The 19,243-nt window shown below is 47.7% G+C and overlaps 1 protein-coding gene across 4 annotated transcripts in view; it reads left to right on the top strand.

The window, feature by feature from the left end:
• WASHC1 (WASH complex subunit 1) overlaps nt 1-18,801 on the top strand; it is a 44,049-nt gene extending 25,248 nt beyond the window's left edge. For all 4 annotated transcript variants that reach the window (XM_057427922.1, XM_057427920.1, XM_057427921.1 and 1 more), the window contains 9 exons: nt 7,535-7,646; nt 8,680-8,826; nt 13,788-13,924; nt 15,027-15,162; nt 15,290-15,494; nt 15,968-16,135; nt 16,482-16,640; nt 17,270-17,338; nt 18,092-18,801. In XM_057427922.1, coding sequence (XP_057283905.1) covers nt 7,535-7,646; nt 8,680-8,826; nt 13,788-13,924; nt 15,027-15,162; nt 15,290-15,494; nt 15,968-16,135; nt 16,482-16,640; nt 17,270-17,338; nt 18,092-18,243 — 1,285 coding nt within the window. In that variant the 3' untranslated portion in view covers nt 18,244-18,801. The remainder of the gene's footprint in view (nt 1-7,534; nt 7,647-8,679; nt 8,827-13,787; nt 13,925-15,026; nt 15,163-15,289; nt 15,495-15,967; nt 16,136-16,481; nt 16,641-17,269; nt 17,339-18,091) is intronic.
• Nucleotides 18,802-19,243: the final 442 nt, after the last annotated feature.

Consider the following 19,243-nt stretch of genomic DNA (forward strand, 5'->3'; position numbering starts at 1 on the left):
ATTAAAACCTAATGTTTGTGTACATAATTGAAAGATTGAACTTCAGTGAGTAAATACTTGTGAGAATTCTGCAAAGGATGAGTGAAGACTATATAGATAATAAAACAGTTAAAACTATTCTACTGAAAGTGGTAAAGTTACTAGTAATAGTACCTGTTACTGCAACACCTGTCCTGTGAAGATGGGCTGAGAGAGTTATAGTTGGAGATGAAGAGGCTCTGGCAAGACATTAACTGCAACCTTCCAGTGTTAATAGGAGGCTTATAAGAAAGATTGGGACAAGCATCTTACATCCTGTTGCAATAAAACAAGAGGTAATGGTTCTAAACTAAAAAAGGGTAGGGTTAAACTAGAAATAGGGAATTAAAATATAGGGTGGTAACGCTGGAACAGGTTGCCCAGAGAGGTGGTAGATGCTCTATCCCTAGGAACATTCAAGGTAAGGTTGAACAGGTCTCTGAGCAACCTGATGAAGTTGAACTAGATGATCTTTAAAGATCCCTTCCAACCCAAACTGTTATATGCTTCTATACTTACAGCACCTGCTGCCTACTATCTCAAGACTATGCCTGTGGCTGCTGCTGTGGGAAGCAGTTCCATTGTGGTGGTCAGTATCTGCTCCCATACTACCAGTGGAGGAACTCAAAAAGGTCACTTATGAAACTCCAACAGTATTGATAGAAGAACCATTTTTTTCCATTACTTCTTTTACAGCATCTTTCCCAAGAGTTGTCGCCATGATGGTAGAACCTGTTGAGTTTATATATCTTAACACTATTCATGGAGAAGTAGCTTGACCAAAAGTAGCCTGTATAGTTTAAATAGAAGATGTAATTGTGTCATTTATTTGCAAACATGGACATTCTACTTGGTATAGACAGACTTCGTGATATATGTCTGTTAAAAATGGAATGCGTGTCCACTTTCAGATCAGTTGGAGGCAAGTAAAAAGGTTAGAAGGAAGGTTAAAGAAGAACTTGTTTATGACCTTTTATTAAAAAGAAATAAAAGCTGCTTTTCTGGGAAGGTGAAGAAGCTGCAGGGGAAGAAGGAGGAGAGTGCTGTGATGATAGGTCAAAATTCCAAGTTTCCAGTTTTGCATGAACTCAATTCAGAGTCGCAGGATCACGTTGTGAAATGGGAGATTAAAAATCAAAATGAAGTTATTGTTCTGTGAGAACATGATGACCTGTGGAGAGTGATGTGTGCCACATCCTGCTGAGGATACCTGGCACCATTCATCACCCTCCAATCTGCAAAGCCTTTCGGCACACAGGAGCGGGGCAATATATGAATGCTGAAACACCTGCAAATCAGGCTCGAGGAGCAATCAGAGTGTGATAAACATTAATTAGTATAATACCCAAACCCTTAATGGAGGAAGGAACGTTGATTACACTGTCTCACTTGGGATTTCTTTCTGCCAGAGATGGTGTATGATGACAGTTTCTGATTACACTTACTCAGACGTGAAGTAAGACTTTAAAACCTGCTTAAATACAGAGAGAGAAGAGCAGAAAGCAAACAAGCTGATCTTTGAGTGGTTCAATGTATTCGGCTCTTTATAAAAGCATGGTTTTGCCTTTTGCCTTTCAAACTTTTGAGGTGAATTGGCTTTTTGAACTGGCTCTGAATGCTTCCCTGGATTGCTGTAAACCATAAATGTCTCGGCAGCCTTTCTTTTGCTCTCTCCATCTTGATCCTGCAATGCTGCCAGCGCTGGGGCAGAGGTACTGTGTGGGAGTGGGGAGAGTGGGGCTTGGGCTTCTCACAGACCCTTTCTGACTGTGCCAGTCATTGCTGCATGAGCTCTGTGCTGGCCCACCACAGTGCATAGAAACATTCGTTGTGGTCAGGCTGTTTGTAAAGGAGACTCTAGTGCCTCATAAAACATCCTTTGTTGGCCAGCGAGAAACCCCTTCAATATTATAGCCTAGCTGTCTAGGGCTGCTTCAGCATAGTGGATTGTGCATCAAAACCCGGAGTTATGGGTACCAGGGGCAATGCATTGATGTTTCCCCACTACTTCAGCAGCCGAAGGAGCCTTTTTTTCAAGAAGATTCTTGGGCAAATTAATACTTGGAAAAGCTTGACACTTTCTTCTTCTCTGCAGCATGCAAGTGGAAGAGAGCAGTGATGTGCCTCTGGGTCCCAGGAGAGAAGCAGGTGAGGTTGGATTAGGTGAACTCTAGAGGTCCCTTCCAACCCTAATGATTTTGTCCTTCTGTGAAGGGGCTCAATAACCTGAGAAGAAAGGTGAATGTTTAGCTCCCTCAGCACTATCTGCTGCTGTTGCTTTCATCATAGGATGATGTCTCCCCTCCCCTGGGAGGTAGTCTCTTCTCACCTCATCAGTGGTTCTCTCACTTCTGGAAACCCACTGAAACTTGTCCTAGAGGCAGTGGTATTATGCTGCTTTGGGTGCTGGTGCTGTGAAAGGGTGAATGGCAGCCAGCACTGTTATCATCCCTTGTTACGCTGCTCCAGCCCTAGCTACTTGGAGAGTCTTGGGATGTAATAAAATGCAAGAACCATAAATTCTGTCGCTTCTAATTCATGCCTTCTGCAGTAAGGGAGGAATTTAATAAAAGCCCACTTTGTGGGGGAAGGAATTAAAAAAGAGGCAGCTTGACTTTTAGGCAAAAAGCCAAGATTTTACAGAGCAAATTTATCGTAGGTACCCCAAAGCTCAGAACAGCAATGCCAAGCCAGCCCCCAGCCCCCAGCTGGAGCTTGGGCTGGGAAGGAGACCAGGAGCCTGATCTGCTGTGATGTGTACAGTCCTCACTTAAGAGAAGTCATTTAATACTTCAGCTGCCTTATCCTCCTGTGCAACTTCATTTCTCATTCTGCTCTGTAATGTTCTTTCTCCTTGGTTGGTCACTTGCTTTTGTACTTCAGACATGAAATTGAAGTTCTTGGATATTCTGGAGAGGTTTGTTCCCAGCCTCTGCTGCCTCACCTTTCTCATTCACCTTGGTGTGGAGTTTGCCTCTCCTCTCTCCCACTTCCCAAGTTTTGTCATCCCTGTCACTTTTGGGTGATGTGTATGCTCAGCATAGACCACAAAGGGTCTCCTGCTGCTGTGATGCTTCCTCCCAGCTGAATTCTCGCTCAGGCACCTTTCTGGGAATCTGTCAGCCTGTCTTTAAACCTGCTGATTTTAAACTTCATTCTCATGCTGTCTGATCCCTAGCAAATAGAGACGGTAAAAAGCGATCTTTGATTTTATGCCTTTTAAATTTTTTTTTGGCACTGTGGAGCACTAGGAGACCCTCATAGAAACACAGTAATATTGCCAGTGCTGACAGCTGTCCAGTGTCCTGATGTCAGATTCCTAATGCCTCAAATATTTTTCCTATCAGATTAAGACAACAGTAATTTTTCCTCCATGATCAGCCACAGATGCAGCAGAGGAGGTCTTTCAGTAGCCACCCAAATGTGAGGGGTCAGAGGAGTCATAACAAAATAATGGGAAGTGATCTGCTCCATGGCTGCAGATGGCACATCTGCATTTAGAGGATATGGGACGAGAGAGGAAGGCGATGAGGTGGGAGTAAACATGCTGTGGGTGTTGGAAAGAGCTGCCTCTAAAATGGAGAGGAGTTTAAGACAGCAGGATGGGAGCTTTAGGAGAAAGGAATAACAAAATCAATTGTGGGGGTGATGTATAGGGGGCTTTTCTGCAAAAAAAGATTTCAAAGGGAAAAAGAAAGCTTGAATCCAAGCAGCTGAAAGAATAACTTTAATATCTGCTTAGATCAGAAGTTTCTATGGAGTGAGAGATAATCCACTAGATAATCTGCCACATACTACTTCCCCAAGGGAAAGCATTGGGAAGGGAAGGTTGGTTTGGCGCAGTGCCCCGGATGTAAAGGCAGGTGATTTTATCTTCCTTTCTTCCACAGGCCGCCTTTCCACTCATCTCAAAGCATGTGTCCTGCCCAAAGGGAGGGGCTCTTGCTGTATGCCTGGTGCTTCTCTGCCACTCCAGAGTCATACTGTATCGCTGAAGAGGTTTCTCAAGCAGAAAGGAGTACAGAGAGCAAAATCACACAGCACTGGCTGACAGTATAGGCACATAGGTTCAGATGCTGATGGTGGTTTTGGCTGTCTGAGTGCAGGGTTGTGAGGGGCACTAATGGGCCACTTTATTAACACTTACCTTCCCTGTCTTGATTGCAATTGCCTTTCAAACAAACACCACTCAGTAACACACTCCTTAAAAGAAGTTTGAGGTCTGATTGCCAGCTTGCTTCAAACACTTTGCCTCTGAAATCCTTGGCAACAGCCCTCTCCATCCATTCCTGTTTCCTTTCTTTACAAACAGTGGTTGACTTCTTTGAGTAAGTTCAGTTTCCACAGCAGTAGAAATACTAAAGTTGCTGGAAGACACTTGAACATGATGGGGTTTTCCCCCCATGTATTTTTTCAAAATCAATATGGTACATTATCTCTTTTAACTAACATGTGCACCTGTATCTTGAACTGCACATGCGTAACAGCTGTGCACATGTGGCAGAATTTGGATTAGTTGGATTGAGGGGGTTTAATAATTTTTTTAATAGTTATCTTCCTCAGCAGCAAATAAATTCTGTAGACTGGTTTGTGTTACTTCTGTGTTATGGGCCTGCATTTGTACCACCTCAGGTGAAGGGGTTTTGGCAGATCTCCTAAAGTCAGTGGGATTTGGCCTGTCAAATCCCAGACTCAGTCACAGGAGAAAGTACAGGGTGCCTCAGAGAAGAGCTGTCGTGGTTTGAAACACCTGAACTAGCATTGGACAACTTCCCCAGCTTCGGCTGGGAACTTCTTCACAGCTAGCAAAGGAGCGAGTGTGGTAGAGGAGAAGGTTGATACTTAGTAGTGAAGCACTGGGGATAATGTGGGTCACGAAAGGGAGCAAGGGAAGCGTTTGACTACCTCACTTGACATGCATGGAGTGGAAGGTAGGGGAACAGTTGCTGGTTTTCAGGTCTGAGTTTGCATAACTATTTGCTTAACACTTCTTTCTGGGAGAGAAACATGTGCTTGTCAGCCCTGAGAACTGTGTCTGGGAATCAGCAGCGTACTGGGTAAAAGGCATTTGATACCTTGCGTTTACCTGGAGCTTCAGGAAGGTGTTGTTGAGCTCTTCTAGCAGAGAGGTCTACTCATGGGTGAGAGGGAAAATTGCAGCATTGATTTGAGTGAGAGCAGCCAAGCAGAAATAAATGACCGGGTTTTTTTTTTTTTCAGCTTTGAAGGAAGTAAAAATAGTCAGATGTCCCCAGGAGCAGGGCTGGAAATAGTGTAAATCAATACAACTGTGAAACATCTAGAAAAGAGGTGAGCTGTGAGGTGGGAAAATGTACTGGGGAGGGCAGTTATGGAAGATGTAGGTCCTTCAGAGACATCTCACAGTTTAACAAACTGAGGCAAAAGGACAGCCCTATGACACATGAAATTTGCTGCACACAAGTGCTAGGGAATGCATGCTGAAAGGAACAACAGAAACTACTCTGAGAGCCTATCAAGTGTGTATGTGATGTGGACTTACACCACTGAGACAGAGGGAGGGTGGGGGAAGGAAACCATGAACAGATTTGTACTTCTTGTTGGTACAAAATACAAGCTGTTAGGCTGTGTTTAAAATAAAAGGATGGGGAAATGGGGAGTAATTCTGAGGGGAATCTCATGAGGTTCAGTTTTACTCATCTCCCACTCCAAAAAGAATAAAGTAGAAACATGCTGTGTGCTTCCCTGCCATATGCATAAGGAAGGATTTTCATGTCGCCAGGAAGAGGGAAAAATGGCTGTAAACAGACAGAAACACTTAAAAGTGTTCAGAGAAAGAAGTGGGGTTCTTTCAGAACAATACAAAGTGAAAAGGCTGCTTGTACTTGTGTTTTTTTTCACTACCTACAGTAGGGGAGCTTTTGTGGAGTCTATTTCTATACTGTAATAGAGAATGTGCTGCACAGAGTGAAAATGCTTGAAAAGATGGATTTGGTACAGTTTGAAAATGGGAATTGTGGATCATTGCTGTTAGTGAATTTGTTACTAAAAGTAATTATACAGATAGTGGGAGCTCTCTACTCAAAAGCAAAGAGGAACTTCTGGTAAAATCTAAATACAATAGTTTGAATTTTACAGATCCAACGGAACTCATTGCTATAAAACATTGCTGAAGTGGAGTTCTGTCTCTCCTAATGGGTTGTATAGCCATAAAAACGTTCTTTGATGACTTTGTTAGAGGGGTGAAGATTCGGAACAGCTTTCAGATTTTGATCTTTGGAGAACTTGCTGGTTATGCATGGGGAAGGAAGGTATCTTCTGAGAAGGTGGCTCCATAGTTCCATGTAGCTGATGCCTCCTAGCCTCTGGTTGACCCTATGTGACAGTTCTTGCAAAGTGGTAGCGACTGTGCCTTGAGCACAGCCAGGACAGCTTCCTTTGAGGGGGAAAGCGAGTGAGCAGATATGGGGTACTTAGTTGCTGGCTGGGATTAAATCACAAAACAAGAAAACTTGTGGGTTAAGAACAGTTCAATAATTGAAGTAAAATATTATAATAATAATAATGGTAATAATTATTATTTGTAATGAACAGGGAAATTTTTTAAAAGATAAATAAAATCCACAAAGACAACTGATGCAAGTGAAAAAAATTGCCCAGCCAGTCCCTGAGGAGTGGCCTCTGGCCAACTTTCCCCCAGTTTATATGCCAAGCATGATGCCATATGATCTTGGATGTTCCTGTGGTCAGTTGTCTGTGTCCCCTCCCAGCCTCTTGTGCACCCCCAGCCTGCTCACTGGTGAGGTGGTGTGAGAGGCAGAAAAGGCCTTGACTCTGTGTAAGCACTGCTCAGCAGTAACTAAAACATCCCTGGGTTATCAATGCTGCTTCCAGCACAAGTCCAGCATAGCCCCATGTGAACTACTATGAAGAGAATTACCCTAGCCAAAACCAGCACATCTAGTTTAGCAGAAATTTTGCAGGTCAGCGTGCTTTATTACCCCAAATGAGGACCTGATGTTGTTTAACTGATGTGGAAACCATGCCACAAAGCTGTGAAGCTTTGTAAGAATGGAAGAAGTTGTTCAAGAAACTGCTGGTGTAGTAGAGGTCCCAAAAAGCCTTGTGTGTCCTGAACTCTGCCCATTAGCATGTGTTGCCTTTCATTTTATTAAAAGTAATTTTAATTAAAAATATGTTGGCAGTTAATAACTGGCTGTGGCTTTCTTGTCATCATACCTGCAGAGGGCTTGTGACACTCTGGTGTGTCAGAAAAGCTGCTGTTCTCCATCTTTCTGTGCTGTGCCTCAAGCAGCTACAGGAGCGTTGTGCTGTGAGTCATGGACTAGACCTGCCTTGCTGTCAGAGTACATAAAGCTCTCAGTGGGAGCAAGACAAGCATAGCTCAACCAGCACTGTTTTGCCTTACGAAACAACCCAGTCCACCGAGATTCACATCCTTTCCTGAGGGTCTGGCTGCTGCCAGAGAGTCTCCAGCTTTGGCTTCTTCATGTTAAGAAAGATGCTTTCCTCCTAGGATCTCCCAGCGGGTGGAGGCCAGCCGGGCACAGCTTCAGGCAATCGGGGAGAGGGTCACACTGGCCCAAGCGAAGATTGAAAAGATAAAGGGCAGCAAGAAGGCTATTAAGGTAGTGACTTCAGTGGAGTCTGCATGGTCTCCCTTCTTCCTTCCACCTTTCCTCTTTACTCCTGATGTAAGCTATGAAGAAGAATAGGCTGCCACTCATCTCTCCATGCCTCGCTGCTGAGCAGGGTTGTGATGAGAATCCCTTTCCTGACTTGGCCAATTTATGATTTCTAGACCTATGAGCCTCACAACTCTAGGCCTTAGGAGGCTTATATAGGTTGCTGCCCCTGCTGCTTCCTGAGAAAGGGCATATGCTTAACTAAGCCAAACATCCTCACACTTCAGGCTTATAGACACTTTGTTTGAACGAAAGCTGCTGTTACAAAGCCTCCTCTTAGTGCATCTTAATCCTGTTGAGCCATGTAAAACTGCTGAAAATCCTTTGGTCCCTATTTTTCTTACATTTTATGTAATATTTCTAACTCCCTAGTGGAAGCCTTTCTGACTTCCTAGTACTTAGAGAGAGACGCTCTGGCACTTCCAGTTTTAGAAGTGACAGCCCATGCATGTTTGGGTCCAAGGCTGTCCATTCCCACTGGCAGCATAGATTCTGTGCTTGCCCCCCTCCTGGAATCATAGAATGGTTTGGGTTGGAAGGAACCTTAAACATTATTTAATTCCAACCCCACTGCCATGGGCAGGGGTTGCTCCAAGCCCCGTCCAGCCTGGCCTTGAACACTGCCAGGGATGGGGCAGCCACAACTTCTCTGGGCAACTTGTGCCAGCACCTCACCACCCTCACAGTGAAGAACTTCTTCCTAATATCTAATCTAAACCTCCTTTTTGTCAGCTTAAAGCCATTCCCCCTTGTTCTGCCACTACTTGCCCCATAAAATCCCTGTCCTAATTTCTTGTAGCTCCCCTTAGGTACTGGAAGCTGCTCTAAGGTCTCCCCAGAGTCCTTCTCCAGGCTGAACAAGCCCAGCTCTTAGCCTGTCTTCATAGAAGAGGTGCTCCACCCTCTCCTAAGTATTGCTGTATTATAGGGCTGCCTAGTTGTTGAGGTTTTTCAGTCCCTCCTTGTTCCTCCACAGGTGTTTTCCAGTGCCAAGTATCCAGCTCCTGAACGGCTGCAGCAATACAGTTCAATTTTTGCTGGTGCAGAAGACCCAGCTAAACAGAAATGGCCAAGACACAAGATTCAGAGCAAACACCGAATGCTGGATGAGAAAGCTCTGCAGGTAAGGAGGAGGAGAATAGACCTTGAGATGACCAAGCAAAGAGAAGCTGGGAAGCTGCTAGTCTCTTTGAAGAAGTAGGCCAGGGCTTTTGGATGTAGGCTGGGACCAGAACATCTTTTTAGTTCAGCGTGTTGATGGGTATGTCTTAAGTCAGGCTGGGAAGCTTGTAGAGCTGCCAGTTGGAGAGGGCCGTGTCAGTACAAGACCTTGGCTGGGTGGTTGAGTGCACTGTGTGGATGTCAACTGCCAACTCTCTGGAGCAGTTCTATGTCCTGAAATGCTACTGTGTCCTGTAGCAGTGCTGGTGGGTGCTGCTGGCTGGGCTTAGGGCTTCAGATATGCATAGCGAGATGACTGGAATCAGGGTCATAATTGCTTGAAAAGTAGTTTTTGAAGGCTCCAATACAAGTGGTGGTGTGAAGGGAAAGGTAAAAGTGCGTGGGAGTGTGTCAGGAGAAAGGGGAGTCAGAGCGTTTTCTGTCCTAGGAAGGCATTGTGATTGGGTATTGTCCCTCCCTGGTTTTACATGTTGAGGAGGAAGATCGTTTTGCTTATTTACCTCTTTCATTTGTGCTTTGCTTCTCCTTTGCCTTATATTCAGCTATTGTAGGTTGCAAGCCTGTCAGTACCCAGCACAGCTGGGGCTTCCAGGTGTGCCTATAGAACTGATGTGTGTAGCTGGTGGTGTTGAAGGAGTTCCTGAAGTAGCACCACTCTGCCTGACTGGCAGAGGAGCTTCTTAAGGAGGTCTTAGAAGTTTTGGGTTTGGCAAGAAATGCTGCCAAAGGATTTTCCAGCAATTTGGGTCAAATCCCTGGGGTGGAAGGAGAGAAGGAAGAGTTGCTGTTCTTAAAGTTGAAAAGTTGCTGTGTATGCACTGTGCCAGGAGTAGCAGATGTGCTCTTCTTGCAGGTTAGGGATTAACCTGACAACTTCCCTACTCTCCATCCCTAGAGAGACTTCCTTCCTCATCCTTGTGTGCCTCAGCCCAAAAATAAAGCTGCCACTGAATAATTTATCATGCTAAACTTTGCTGAGTGTTAATGGAGCTGAGACCTTGCACGGTGAGATGGTTATGAATATTTCAGCCAGGCCACGAAGCAGGGTTGCTGGCCAAATGGACAGCTGGCAAACTTGAGCAAGGTTCATGCTTCCTTCGAGCACAATGGGCAGAGCTGTGTGTGGGACCTGCTGCTGCACAGCCAGAGGATGCTGGTTGCAATTGTACTGTCTTGCTGGTGGCCCCATCCCATCAGAGCATGATGGGGCAGCAAAGGTAGGCAGTGAGTGGGCAAGGGTGATGCTTTCCCACCCTGAAGGGCTGGTGGCAGTATACAGCCACTCACACAGGGAGGGGATTGGAGAGGGCATCAGCTGGTAAAAAACAGTGTCCTGCAAAGAGCAAATGGTGTGCCCATTCAACTGGCCTGCTGACTCCAGTAGGCCCTGCATGACCCTCCCCACAGCACCCCATGTCACCTCTTCCCTGTTCCAGGTGGTCTCTGTACATTGCCATGTTCCGCCCTTCATGACCAGGGCTGCTTCAGCAGAGGAACTGTTGCAGGCCCCTAGGGATGTTTGTATTTGTTCCTCCCTTCCTGTGTCCCATTTCTTCATCCTCCTCTGGGGCTGTTGATCTTTCTCTGGCTTTGCTGACCCTACCTCATGCAGTGGTCTTGTTACTTTTGCCAAGCTCATACACCCTAGCTTCTGCAGCTCTTCTGTGGGTCTTCTGTGGGGTGAGGGAACACTGCTGGCTGTCAGACGATGAATGTGCTCCTGTGCCAGGAGCATCTGGCACAGCAGTGGGGCTTGGAGCAGCCAAGCTCTGACCACATTCAAGAGGGACAGGCCCTTCTTGGCCATAGTTGAGCACAGAGCCTGACTTATCTTGCAGTAATGAAATGTGACAGAGGGAAGTCTAATGTTTGCATTTGTGCCTTCCTCAATTATTTAGGGCTTTCAGCAGAGGCTTGCTGCCTGTTTTCACTTCTAATGAGGGCCTCTTTGCTGGGAGCAGTTGCAGTGGCCTTTGCTAACTTCACTCGCACATGCTTCACCAGGAAAGCAAGTTCTGCTTTTGTCAGTTTGAGGGTAAGTGATGGCAGCCTGTGCTCAGCATTTAGGGTTTGTGCTCTGGGGGTAACCAGCTGCGTTGGAAATGTGTGTGGTTCTGCAGTGTATTTAAAAATGCTTCCCCCCTGGGAAATTCTCCTTTCCCACTTTGCATCCCAATCAAGAGAAAGCTCAGCTGTTGAGAGGCGCTGTTTAGGCTGGTAGGGCAAGCACTGATGGATAAGAGTGCCAGAAACAAGGTCCTTGTGGTAAGCCTGGAAGGCCATTTGCTTTGCACATTGCTGTGGTAGCAGCCAGGCAGAGTTCAGCAGTGAGTTGGGGCTGGCACTGGTTGCTGCCTTTGCAGTAGGAGCTGTGTCTGGGTGCTGTCCTTAGCAGGCTGGGAAACAGGGTGGGAGACATGTGCCTGGGCTTTGGAAGAAGTCCAAACAAAAGCTACAGTCCACTGCTGGAGCAGTCTTTCTGGGCTTCAGAACTGTCAGTAACTTGGTGTGTCTGTGAATTCTGCCTCTCTCCGAGTCCACCATGGGCATGGGGAAGCTAAACCAGGGGTTTGGCACTTGCCCATCTTCAAGTGCTTTTTGAGCTAGCTTCAGCACTCCCTTGGCACTGAGGGAATGGAGTTTCTGGTGTATCATACCAGTTCCCTTTGTAATAGTACATGCTGAATTAAACTTAAGCACCAGGATCTTTGTGTATATTTTAACTGTAGGGTCTTAGGAAGAAAAAGGCCTGGAAATGCAGCATCCTTAGGGATGTGATCCTGCCAGGTGCCAAACCCCAGCATTCCGTTGCCCCCCATGCCTTCAGTATGCCAGTGCTGCCGAACCTTTGTCTTAAGGCTTTAATGTCCCTATAAGAAAACTGATGTTTTAAATGGCATGTTAACTTGTGGACTTGACAGTTGTACGACGTGACAATATGTAGCTGTTATAAATTTCAAACCATATCTAGGTAGTTGACTAAGACCAGCACTTTGGTGTCATTTAAGTTAAAAGGGTTATGAAGAGCCTCACATTTCTGAGTAATACTCGTGTTTAGTGCTTTTATAACTGCCTTAGATGAGACTTATAATAAGTAAATTTAGGTAATGGTTGGTTTCTCACTATGGCCTTAAAGCGACTCACATACTTCCAGTGCTAACTGAAATCTACAAAGAGAGAATTAAAAAAATACATATATGACTTGGGGGCTCAGTGTGTGTGAGCAGTTCTAGCAACAACGTCAGCACTCCCTCATGCTTAAAAAATTCAACATTGGCAAATGAATATTAATGCTTCAAAAGAACCTTTATTTTTGAACCTCTGCTTCTACAGCTTCTAAATAAGAGTTTGTTTATTTTTGCCTCCTTGCCTCTGTAAAAATTCAGGATGTTTGTTTCAGTGTGTTTTTCACACATTGGAATGTGTTCTTCGGGGGCCAGGGAATGGATTCAATCAAAACCTCCCATTTTTTTTCCTATAGCGTTTTATAGGCTCAGAGCATCATACAAACTCATAGCCGATTAACTGAGCTGTGACTAAGCCATTTCCCAGGATTTCTGGCTACCAAATTCAAGACTGAAATTTCAATCATCAGGAACTGCTCATGTTGCTGAGATGTGGTCTTGAAACTGAACCCATGGTGATCTCCATTTCCCCCATACAAGCATAAGAAGGGAAGAAGGACTCGGAGGATGGGATAAAGCGGGGATGCTAGAAGTAGTGAGGCAGTAGGATGCTGTGGAAGGTATTTGGAGTGGTCATTTTCTGGTGACAGAAGAAAAACAGAAGAGTGTGGCCAGTTATTAACAACCTGTCCTGGGTAGTGCTCTGGTTTTGTCTGGTTTGAACACCTACCACCTCATAGCTGCCAGGCTGCTGCTTGCCCTAGTTTGTAAGGGAAAAACAGGAACCGTGAAGGGGCTGAGGGAAGTTGTGAGAAGGGGTCTGGGGTGGAGGTTTGTCCATCCCGAGCTGTCTCTGGGTACAGGAACTGTGAAGGGGCTGAGGGAAGTTGCGAGAAGGGGTCTGGGGTGGAGGTTTGTCCATCCCGAGCTGTCTCTGGGTACAGGAACTGTGAAGGGGCTGAGGAAAGTTGTGAGAAGGGGTCTGGGGTGGAGGTTTGTTCATCCCGAGCTGTCTCTGGGTTCAGGAACTGATGCCTTTACTTCCTGTACAGCAGTGTGCTGTGGGCAGTGAGCTCCATCTCCCCAGAGCATGTGGCAGCAGGCACTGTCACGCTATCTGAAACGCTGCTCTGATCTGGGATGGCAATTCCTGTGCTCTATAAAAGTAAAGCAGTTCAGATGTAATAAGTCCTTTTCTAAAGGGAGCTCTATATATTATGCATGAAGTTTTAGAACCGAGAGAGAGGAGATTTGAGTTCATTAGAGTTGAAAACTCCTGTAAATCCCTCAGGCTTTGCAGAACCATCTGGCACACATTCCACCCCGCGCACTTTCTTCTGCCTGCTCTCTTACCTCGTGCAGGCACTCTGCTTTTTCCTAACCTCTTTTCCTTTGCCTTCCCTGCATACGCCACCAGTGGGATCACAGCTCTTAAAACATCAACTGAAGGCAGCAGAGGGGAGGTAATAGAGATGTTTGGAGAACTCTGCCTGCATGAAAATGTCTAGTAGCTGGAGACACTAGACTTTGGTGTTTGATCCCTGCCTCTGGCTACAGAGTCCTGATTGTTGTTTTATTTTGGTGGATCCAACATCTGTTCAGTACGACCCATCCGTGGCACCAGAAGTACATGCCATGAGTCTGAACTGCTGAAATTTGTCACAAGTGTGGGGTTGCAATGTTGTCCATGTGCTTCCCTGCTCAAAGGGAGGTGGAGAGGGAGCAGTAGGAGAGATGTGGCTGTATGTCTTACTACCTGTTATCTCTCTTCTTGCAGGAGAAGCTCAAGTACTACCCTGTGTGTGTGAGTGCCAAAATTCACCAGGAGGACGATGCAGAAGAAGGCCTTGGCAGCCTCCCCAGGAACATCAGCTCCCTCAGCTCCCTGCTGCTGTTTAACACCACCGAGAACCTGTGAGAGCTGGAGCAGTGCTGTGCTGCTCACCTGCCCCTGCTTGTCCTCAGAGGAGCTTTCCCTTCCCCAGGGGTAGCAGTCACTGCTTGCTTCCCTGGGTGTCTTGTGTATCAGGTTCCTGATAGGACAGGGTTTGATTCCTCTCTGCTGGCTTCCAGCTAGCAACCCTTTTTTACCCACTCTTCCCCTTGAGTGGAAGGAGTTGTTTTGTCTGTACCTAATCCTCCACTCACTTGTTTTCAACCCAGTTTTGCATGTCCCTTTGCTGACTTAGTTTTTCCTGTCATTCCCCTGTAATTTCTCTCCAGCCTTGAGAGCTGCTGTCACTCCTGCCCTTCTCTGCCCCATGTGCCAGCCTAGGTACTGCTCCTTCTTTTGATGATTCCTCACAGCAATGCTTCACCGCTTTTGCTGCTTTTGTATCTCCCCTGCCTCCCTCACTGCAGTTCCCATTCCCATTGGGCTTTGCCTCCTTCTCCTCATATTGAAGAGCTTCTTTAAGCCCTTTCTTGAGCTTTCAGTTGCTGGACCTTCTCTTTCTTCTCCTGAGCTGTGGATTATTTCCCCTGTTTTTCCTCCTGGAGCTTGAGTGACAAGTCAAGGAGAGACTGGTGTCCTGCTGCAGGGAAGGGGAGAGCTTGGTAATGATGGCAGTGCAGCAGGGCTTTGTTTTAGGATGAATGTGGAGGCTGCACTAGTAGGGTGGGGAGCTGATTGGAGAGGAAAGAAAGGAAAATGGGGCTAAAAATGGGGAGGAAGTTCTTCACTATGAGGGTGGAGAGGCACTGGCACAGGTTGCCCAGAGAAGCTGTGGCCACCTCATCCCTGGAATTGTTCAAGGCCAGGTTGGATGGGGCTTGGAGCAACTTGGTCTAGTGGAAGGTGCCGCTGCCCATGGCAGGCGGTTGGAGCTGGATGATCTTTAAGGTCCCTTCCAACCCAAGCTATTCTGTCCCTTCCAACCCAAGCTATTCCTGTGAAGGAAACTGGAAGGCTCAACATGACTCGTGAGTCAGAGGTCTCCACCACCAAGGGTGCACTGTTTCTTCTGGTTTTGGCTCCTGAGACAGCATCACTGAAATACTTGTCCTCTACCCATAGGTACAAGAAGTATGTTTTCCTGGATCCTCTGGCTGGAGCAGTGACCAAGACTCATGTGTCTCTGGAAACAGAGACAGAAGAGAAGCTCTTTGATGCTCCTCTCTCCATCACGAAAAGGGGACAGCTGGACCGACAGGTGAGATGCAGCTACTTTTCCTTCAGGGGACTTCTGCCCAGGCTGTTCCCTGCAGTGCCCTTCTTTGCTGCAAGAAAAAGCAAGTGCATAGTCACTAACTTACCTCTTTGTTTTGGGTTTCTTTTAGGTAGCTGAAAATTACTTCTATGTGCCAGACCTGGGGCAGGTGCCTGAGATTGATGTGCCATCCTACCTGCCAGACCTGCCTGGCATTGCTGCAGATCTCATGTACAGTGCTGATCTGGGCCCGGGCATCGCGCCGTCTGCCCCCAGCAGTGCTATTCCAGAGCTCCCCACTTTCAACACCGAGTCAGTGGAACGTTTGCAACCAGGTATTTCTGATTCCTGATCCCAGGACCCTGTGGAAGAAAAAGGCAGGGATTGCTAAAAGATGAAGACAAGGCAAAAAGACCCTTGGTGGGGATTTAAAGATGGATATTTGAGATAGATAACCTCTGGCTTGTGCTTGGGCCTGAGTCAACCTGCTCAAGTGCTGGCCAGTCTCCTGGCCCCTTCCGTCCCTCACCCTCTGCATGGCTAGAGAGGTGGGAAAACTGTGTGCCTGGGGTCTGGCCCCATGGTGGGATGCTCTTGTGTGAGTGGGATGCAGCTGGGGAGGGCAGAGTAGGGGAATCTCAAGCCCTGCCTATTGTCAAGAGATGCTGCATAGGGTGGGAGCACACTGCTGTACAGTGTGTGCTGAGGCCTCTGCTGTGTTGCTGATGAGGCATGAGAAGCTCTGAGCTGCAGCTTTCACTGTGCTGTCCTCTGGGACTCTTCAGATGCAGCTTGTTTCATCTTTCAGACCTTCAAGAAGCTGAGCTAATGCCGCCTCCTCCACCACCACCACCTCCTCCACCGCCTCCTGTTATGCCAACTACCGTGCCTCCTCCGCCACCCCTGCCCCAGCCCCCAGCCCCCTCTGAGCCAGCCCGGACAGGGAACGAGCAGAGCAGCAGTGCTGTGCCTGCAGGTAAGGGCAGGGCATCTCCACGTTGCACCAGCAGAGTATAGCTCTGATGCCTTGGCTTCAGCCCATGGCCTTTTTGGTTCCCTGTAGCTTCCTAGCCTTCTGGCAGAGGAGGGAAGCTGCAGTGAGAGTGCAAGGTGCTCCCACCTGCCTGGTAGCTGCAAGCCTTCAGTTTGGCAGGGCTCCTGCTGGCTGGGCTGAGCATAAGCCTGTCACTGAGAGGTGTCTGGATTACAGCCCTGAGCAGAAGCTGGCAGGGTATCAGATCAGCCCTTTCCATGGGGATTTAGCTGTGCCTATAGCTTGTGCACTGCCGCCTGGCTGCTGCCTGTCCTTCCTGTCCCTGCAGCTTCAGTCCAGGGAGCCCCAAAGGAGGTGGTGAACCCCTCTACTGGGCGTGCCAGTCTCCTGGAGTCTATCCGCCAGGCCGGTGGCATTGGGAAGGCCAACCTCCGCAGTGTCAAGGAGAGGAAGCTGGAGAAGAAGAAGCAGAAGGAACAAGAGCAAGGTACTGAGGCTCTTTGGCAGAACAGATCTTCCTTGCTGTCAGCCCCAGGCTGGGGAGGTGTGGGGCTGGAGGCAGATGGGTAAGGCAGGCGTGCAGTGAGCACACAGAATGGAAAGGCGTCCTCTCTCCTCACAGGCTGGCGGAGGCCTCAGTGCTTCACATTTAGCCATATCTCTCTGAACTTGCTCAATACCATCTGCCAGAAGGGTGTTCGTGTTCTTGACGAAGACCCGCTCTGTCTCAGGGCAGGCGTTGCAGTCCCCTGCTGCATGGGGCAGACACAGAAAGGAAGGAGGGTCAGGGCTGAGCCCATTTGAGCGCCTCAGTTTAGGCAGCTGGGGAGGGCACTGATGGACTGGTTTGGCAGAATGAGACTGCAAATGCACAGCCCCTCTTGCCTCTCAAGAATTGCATGCTTGGATTTCCCTAGAAGATACTGTTAACTCTTTGGTGTGTGGGGTTTTCCTAACCTGAAACTGGACTATAGTGGGAGGGAACAGGGTTGTGATGCAAGATTAGCATTTTTTTGTGGGTTTATTTCTTTAATCTGAAGGCAGTATTGCAGAATGCTTTTGCCGTAGTGCTGGGTCAGACTGACGCTGTTTCTTGGTTGAATTGTTCTGTTTCAGTGAGAGCTACGGGACAAGGTGGAGATTTGATGTCAGACCTCTTCAACAAGCTGGTGCTGAGGCGCAAAGGTACTGTCCTGCAGGGTGGCTGCTCCTTCCTCTAAGAAAGAGAGAGAGCACTTTTGCCACCTCACTTGTGGCACGCTCAGTTCTAGATAAAGGAACAGAGACCTGGGGGAGGCTTTGGCAGGTACATGGGGTATTTAGGGCCGGTGTCACCCCTCAGTGCCTGGCACAAGGCAGAGGAGGGCATAGACTTGCTCAGGAATCATGGAATGGTTTGGGTTGGAAAGGACCTTAAACATAATTTAATTCGAACCCCCCTGCCATGGGCAGGGGTTGGTCCAAGCCCTGTCCATCCTGACCTTGAACACTGCCAGGGATGGGGCAACTACAACTTCCCTGGGCAACCTGTGCCCATGCCTCACCATGCTCATAGTGAAGAATGTTTTCTTACTGTCTAATCTTAATCTTCCCTCTTCCACTTTAAAGCCATTACTCCTTGTCCTGTCACTACAGGCCCCTGTAAAAAGACCCTCTCCAGATTTCTAGTAGCCCCCTTTAGGCACTGGAAGCTGCTCTAAGTTCTCCCTGGAGCCTTCTCTTCACAAGGCTGAACAAGCCCAGCTCTCTCAGCTTGTCTTTGTAGGAGGAGCTTTAGTTAAGTGAGCCCTTGGCACCAGGGCAGGGGCAATGCTTAAGCATGTTGCCTGGGTGCTGGGCACAGCCATGCGAGGTGTGGGTTTTTTGTCTCTTTTGCTGAGCCTCTGTGTTCTCTAGTCTACAGGTGTCACCCACTGCTGCTTTTTCCTTCCCTCACAGGTATTTCAGGGAAAGGGCCGGGAACCTCTGGCAATCCTGATGCTCCTGGAAGTCCTGCTGGTGCCTTTGCTCGTATGTCGGACTCAATACCCCCCCTCCCACCGCCACAGCAGCCGGTGGGTGAAGAGGATGAGGATGACTGGGAGTCATAGATGGGGTCAGTTGAGTATCGGTGTGACCCTCAGGACTCTGGAACTAAGCACCTTTGTGAGACACCATCTATGGAAGCACCTCCTGGAGGGTGGGCAAGCAGGAGCAACAGAAACCAACTGCTGCTGGTTATAGTTACCAGTGAAGGCTTTTCCTCTGCTGCCTTCTACTCTGCACCCACAATACTACATTTCATCTCAAATGCTGCTGCGGCTCACACTGGCTCAATAAATCCCACCTTAGCTGGTGGGCAGTGGGGCAGCCTGTGCTTGGAGGACCAGAACTAACATTGCTCCTGATTTAAAGGGCCCTCTGTCTTTCCTAATGTGACTGGTGATGACTGCAAAAGCATCTCTTTCAGGCAGACAGCCCTGGCCTCATTCATCTCCTCACTGCTTGCTGAAGCTCCTGCTTGCTTGGGTGTTGCTAGATCAAATGAATGTGTGTGTGTCCCTTCTTGGGGGTCTAATTCCTGGTGCCTCTGCACTTGGTTTCTTTCTGTACCTGGCTCATGGTAACACTTTGCCTGTCTGAAAAAATTCAATAAAGTTGAAGGAAGCCTTGACTTCAGTAAAAGCAGGAAGCATGCTTGTTGGGAGTGTGTTAAGGGAAAGCCCATCTATCCACTCTCACCTCAGGCTGGGGCTAGCCTTACACCCTAGCTCTTACAAGCAGGTGCCCCCCCACTCCTGCTGCTGCTTTCACTGGTGTTAAGGCAGAGCTCATGCCAGACTGATGGGTTTGTACCCACTGAAAGGGTAGGAGACTCTCATGGAAGTTTCTCGGGAGCAGCTGTTTCTTCCCCTGCAGGGCTAGTTAACATAGGAGTGAGCACTAGCTCTTCTGTCATAATTGTAAGTGCTTTCTTAATTGTGAAGAGCCTTGAGCAGTAGTATCCACCTGCTGAAACTGGCAGGGAAGCAAAAGAGCCTGGGAAGAACCTTGTTCAGGGTGACAGAGCTGGGAAGGGCTATGGGATGGCGTGGCCATCCCTGTTGTTAT

The sequence above is a fragment of the Pezoporus wallicus genome, unplaced genomic scaffold (assembly GCF_028554395.1).
Source record: "Pezoporus wallicus isolate ANWC-B61680 ecotype Strahan unplaced genomic scaffold, APGP_CSIRO_Pwel_v1 contig_2908, whole genome shotgun sequence".
Lineage (NCBI taxonomy): Eukaryota > Metazoa > Chordata > Aves > Psittaciformes > Psittacidae > Pezoporus > Pezoporus wallicus.